At 32.6% G+C, this 959-nt stretch overlaps 1 protein-coding gene across 1 annotated transcript in view; it reads left to right on the top strand.

Moving 5' to 3' along the window:
* Positions 1-959, top strand: part of LOC109395280 (contactin-5-like) — a 1,255,350-nt gene that overhangs the window by 1,045,020 nt on the left and 209,371 nt on the right. The window contains exon 12 of the mRNA XM_019666163.1: positions 206-356. Coding sequence (XP_019521708.1) covers positions 206-356 — 151 coding nt within the window. The remainder of the gene's footprint in view (positions 1-205; positions 357-959) is intronic.

Raw genomic sequence — 959 nt, 5'->3', positions numbered from 1 at the left:
TGAAACCATCACTTGCTAATGAAAAGAACAACCAATAAGATATCTATTATTTAATAACTTAAGTTTTGAGTTAGTGTCTTTTACATGTGTAGATATTGTATGATTTTATTAGAAATGTATTCCAGAGGAAAAGTTGCAAAATATTGATATACATTAGAGGTCATTGTTATTGTTTCTGGTAGAACTAACATTTTCTTTTTAATAGCTTCAGCTCCCACTTTTGCACTGAATCAACTGAAGAAAACAATAATTATTACCAAAGGCCGAGAAGTTGTCATAGAGTGCAAACCTCAAGGCTCTCCAAAGCCAACCATCTCTTGGAAGAAGGGAGACAGAGCAATTAGAGAGAATAAAAGGTTAGAAGTCTATTTCATAATTCAAACTCTTTACGTCAAACTTTTTTGAAGTTGCAAATTATACACACAAAGTATAAAGAGTCTTGCAGTAATTGTGAACCATATTTCATAAACAGATTGAAATATGGTTTTGTCTATATAGGGATTAAATAGAACCCAAAGTCCGACTTCAGTATAGTCAGACTTGTTTGACTCTAGCGTTCCAGCACCAATTGGGAATTTCACCAGGTTATGAAGAAAGTAAACACTTTCGTTGAGCTGGTTATTTTTTATTTTCATTTTGGGTCAGCAGACTTGGGGATCCACAAGTTATCTACAATAATTTTTAGAACTGGTGTTCTCATTTCAATGTTAATAGTAAAATAATATAAACATTTTCTGGATCTTCTGGATAATTACTGAATGATGGAATACTTCCAAGTGAAATTTATGCCTGTTTGCCTTCCTTTTCTTTAAATCATGTTGACGCAAAATACAATAGGATTACTTCAATTGCCACAGGCAAATGAGGAATGTGCAGAGGGATATATAATGTGTAAATATTTGACTTTGGTAAGTAAAGCCAAGGGCATAATAGAAGTACAAATGGAAAAGAAAGATGAG

Source organism: Hipposideros armiger, unplaced genomic scaffold, assembly GCF_001890085.2.
Source record: "Hipposideros armiger isolate ML-2016 unplaced genomic scaffold, ASM189008v1 scaffold_462, whole genome shotgun sequence".
In the NCBI taxonomy this organism is placed as follows: Eukaryota; Metazoa; Chordata; class Mammalia; order Chiroptera; family Hipposideridae; genus Hipposideros; species Hipposideros armiger.
The sequence above is the reverse complement of the archived record's forward strand: the minus strand, read 5'-3'. Positions and strand labels throughout refer to the sequence as shown.